Source organism: Habropoda laboriosa, unplaced genomic scaffold, assembly GCF_001263275.1.
Source record: "Habropoda laboriosa isolate 0110345459 unplaced genomic scaffold, ASM126327v1 scaffold67, whole genome shotgun sequence".
NCBI lineage: Eukaryota > Metazoa > Arthropoda > Insecta > Hymenoptera > Apidae > Habropoda > Habropoda laboriosa.
The window spans coordinates 3,179,993-3,183,572 of NW_017100242.1; the positions used below are offsets into that span (position 1 = coordinate 3,179,993).

The window sequence follows — 3,580 nt, forward strand, 5'->3', positions numbered from 1 at the left end:
GTCCTGTGTACGATTACTGTTCTTCGTTGAATAACATGCAAAAGTGGTTCGTCGAAATAATTGAATTCATTCTGGGTTTTTATTCGATCGTGTAACATTTCGATTCAATTGGAGATTTTTATTTAATCCTTTGTAACGCCGTGTGACTTAGAAGTGACTACTTTATGTCAAATGACTCTAGTAAATTTACTATAATTATTCTGACTTTAAATAATATAAGAAAGGAGTTTTGTTTATCCTGGGAGAACTGGGGAGCGGGCAGGGTGACTCGTCGGTAGCTTTCCAAGTCAAGCTACCATTCCTCGCGACTAATGTTAAGATGGGTGACCGCCAACGAAAAAAAAAAAATTATTTGTAAAATTTTTCGTGCATTCTACAATTAGGAGGGGTTGCGTGCATTACACCCATTGTCTACTTACTACTACTTTCTAGTAAATCTTTCACGCCTGAAATAATTACATACCAACAACCGAGAAAATTGTCTCACCTAAAATAATAATCTTAAAAAACATTTCCGCTTATCTAAATATTTAACCCTTTGAATTAAATCCTTTTTATTTTTTCGTATGTCTATAATAGGAGTACGTATTTTAAAACGAAAATGTAAAACAATAACGAAGTACTTATTGCAAATTGCAATGCATGTCATTAGGACCGTTATTTGGTTCACTTCATTAAATAAAATTCACAAAAATGAATTAGAAAATCAAACTCACCTGTATCGCAGCACGTTCAAACTTAGAGTAATAATAGTCACACTAATATTCGCTTACTAAATCACTCACAGTGACTGCAACGCTGTGATAACGTCACGTTCGATTAGTAAGTTATTTACGTATTCTTAAGCACTTAAAACGCGAGATAATTTCAAGTTGAAGAGTATTTAACAGATGGTAGAGAAGAGATTGCTGTTACACGCACCACAAGCAAAGTATCAAAATGATCGACGTAATAATCATGTAAATTGCATCCGTAATTATCGTTAATTATTCACAGTATTAAAGACATCGAACTATTTCAGCTGGTTCGTGTCTATAGGAATTGTACGAATGTATAATCTGTACGCCTAATTTTTGGAAGACTTCCAAAACAAAGCTGTCGTAGTTATTCAAAGCACCGAATTAGTTCGTTAATAAATGGTTTCGTTAAACAAGCTTCCTCGGGCATCGTTTATTCCCACGTACGATGATTTCCATGTGAAAAATAGTATTTTCCATTCGGTATGCTTCATTGAACACAGCGTAGACGCGATGAAACTGTCAGCACATATACGAAATTGTACAATCTCTGTGATACAATGATTTTCATCGACACGCAACAGATTTATACAGAAATATTTTATCAGAGGTGACAAGATCGTCGACATAAAATCTGAAAATGGATTCGCAAGAGGCTACAAGCAATGCGATCAAATCTCCTTCAGACCGTGGAGAAAGTGTGGTAAGCTACCATTTTACAAAAATATCAAATAATTCCAAAACATTCTCGTCGATAGGCAAGTAATTTTTTTTCACTTAAAAATCTGAATGTTGTAAAAATTTGTAAAACTTACTTGAAAGTGACGTACAATTGTAATACACAGAAAGCGTACGTTTCGGATCACTCCACTCTTTTGACCCTTTTACTGCGGTAGATTTTATCGTGGCCGCAAAATATTTCGATTCGGCGTTTTAAAACTTTTTCGTATTAAAATTAAAATTTGAAATTTTTGCTTTTAAAATTAAACATTCTCGAAGCTTGCGTGACAGCGTTGAACAAGAAACCGAACACCTCTGTCCGCCATCGTGCTCTGGAATTGAGTATTTCAAGCCCTCTGTTTAGCACAATATTTTAACGACACATGTTCCCAAATTTCTTATCACGCAAAGTGAACGAGTTGGGTCTAGAAAACACGTGGTTCCAACATTAGGGCATGTGATACGATACCAACTTCTGAAAGGCATGTTTCCAGGCCGTTTGAACTTGGTAGAAAATTGCTAGCATCGATTGGCCAACGAGATCGCTAAACCTGACAGCCCTCGATATCTTTCTTTGAAATTTCTTAAAAAACAAGGTCTACGCCTGATAAACCAACAACAGTTCGACGACTTAAAGAGCATATTCGCGAAGAAATGAAGTTGTTTAAAAATGAAACGTGGAGCTAATTTTTAAGACACCCTGTATGTATGGAATACAAGGCTTAATTGAGTTTAATTGTTAATATCTCGTAAACAATTCACCGTCTGCCTCTAAAGTGCGGTATAGACATATTTAGTCTGACGAACTCTATAAGCTGGCCAAGTTCCATTAATAAGTGAGCGGTGCACTTAGGGAGTTCTCCTTGTTAGTAAAGTATTGATATTATCGGTATAACATTGTGCATCGTCAGCGTCGGCTGTTCTGAACAACCAATTAAGAGCGCACGGTACGTCGTTAATTGTCTAATTATATTTAACAAAAATAAATAAAAATTTCAAAATCTGTAAAAAGTCTGTATTCTCAAGTTTCTTTAGCTTCAATTTTCAGACCTTTGAAAACAAAGAAACTTTGTTCAAAATCATTTTGCATCGCCTATAAATAGATTGTTTCTCCGTTGAAGTCAGAAAGTAACACGATCCAAAATTCAACAAAGTTTCCAAATTGTTTCAGTGTGTAATTAGGTGCAGTTTGCTTGAGATAAGTGCCTAAAACTCAGCAACTTTGTATGATCTACTGAAACGTAATGGACAGTTGCGTTTGGGAAATCCTTTTTCCATGCAGTCTCACTAAATTGTAAGAGAAACGATATTATTTCAACGTAAATCCATGGAACATGTTAAGATTTATCAACACCAATGCTCGTAACATCACATTTTTTAATCTCGAATATGATAAGAATACAAAAAATCCGACGGTGTTTCATTGCTCGATAAAAGTGCGTGTCACTTTGTACTACTGTCTGAAAATTTTTGATAAACGTGCCGAATATTTTGGCGATAAATTCGGCGAAAGAATAAAGGAAAATAGCGGTGTGTTCTCAAGAGAAACTAGTGCTGTAAATCACGCTAGTCTAAAATACCTCGGTGAATCACGATGTATGTCGATGGTATGTTATACTCGTTCGTGGTTTAATCCCATAACGAGTAGAAAGTCGAACGGTGGCAGGTACGGGAAATACGATTCCTCCAAACGTCATCGTTTTGTATTATCAACTGATTGATGGGCTCTAGGCCATTATCGACTATTCAAGGTTTTCATACACATGCGATCTTCTATTTAAATAACCCTATATATTATTCTAATTGATAATTGAAACGTGGTATATATCTATTGAAGATTAATTAAAATAGAAACAGAAAGGTGGACGAAAATTTGAAATTAACATATGTCCCCTTTTTTGCCCTCTGATTTGTTGTTTGGAGAAAAAATATATTAGGTACATGATTTTCTCAATTTTCCCTTACTATGATTTACCAGACACCTTGTATAAAGTTTTGTCTCAACACATATTATTTTTGTTCGTTAACAGTAGACAATGTTAATTTTATAGCAATGAAATAAACGTCAGAATCTTGACTTTGTCTCGATAAAGTTTTACTTCTTCGATAAATGCTTCTTTTAT

At 34.8% G+C, this 3,580-nt stretch overlaps 1 protein-coding gene across 1 annotated transcript in view; it reads left to right on the plus strand.

The window, feature by feature from the left end:
• Nucleotides 1-1,371: 1,371 nt before the first annotated feature.
• LOC108571915 (microtubule-associated protein tau) overlaps nt 1,372-3,580 on the plus strand; it is a 14,877-nt gene continuing 12,668 nt past the window's right edge. The window contains exon 1 of the mRNA XM_017934073.1: nt 1,372-1,440. Within this exon, the coding sequence (XP_017789562.1) occupies nt 1,378-1,440 (63 nt within the window). The 5' untranslated portion in view covers nt 1,372-1,377. The remainder of the gene's footprint in view (nt 1,441-3,580) is intronic.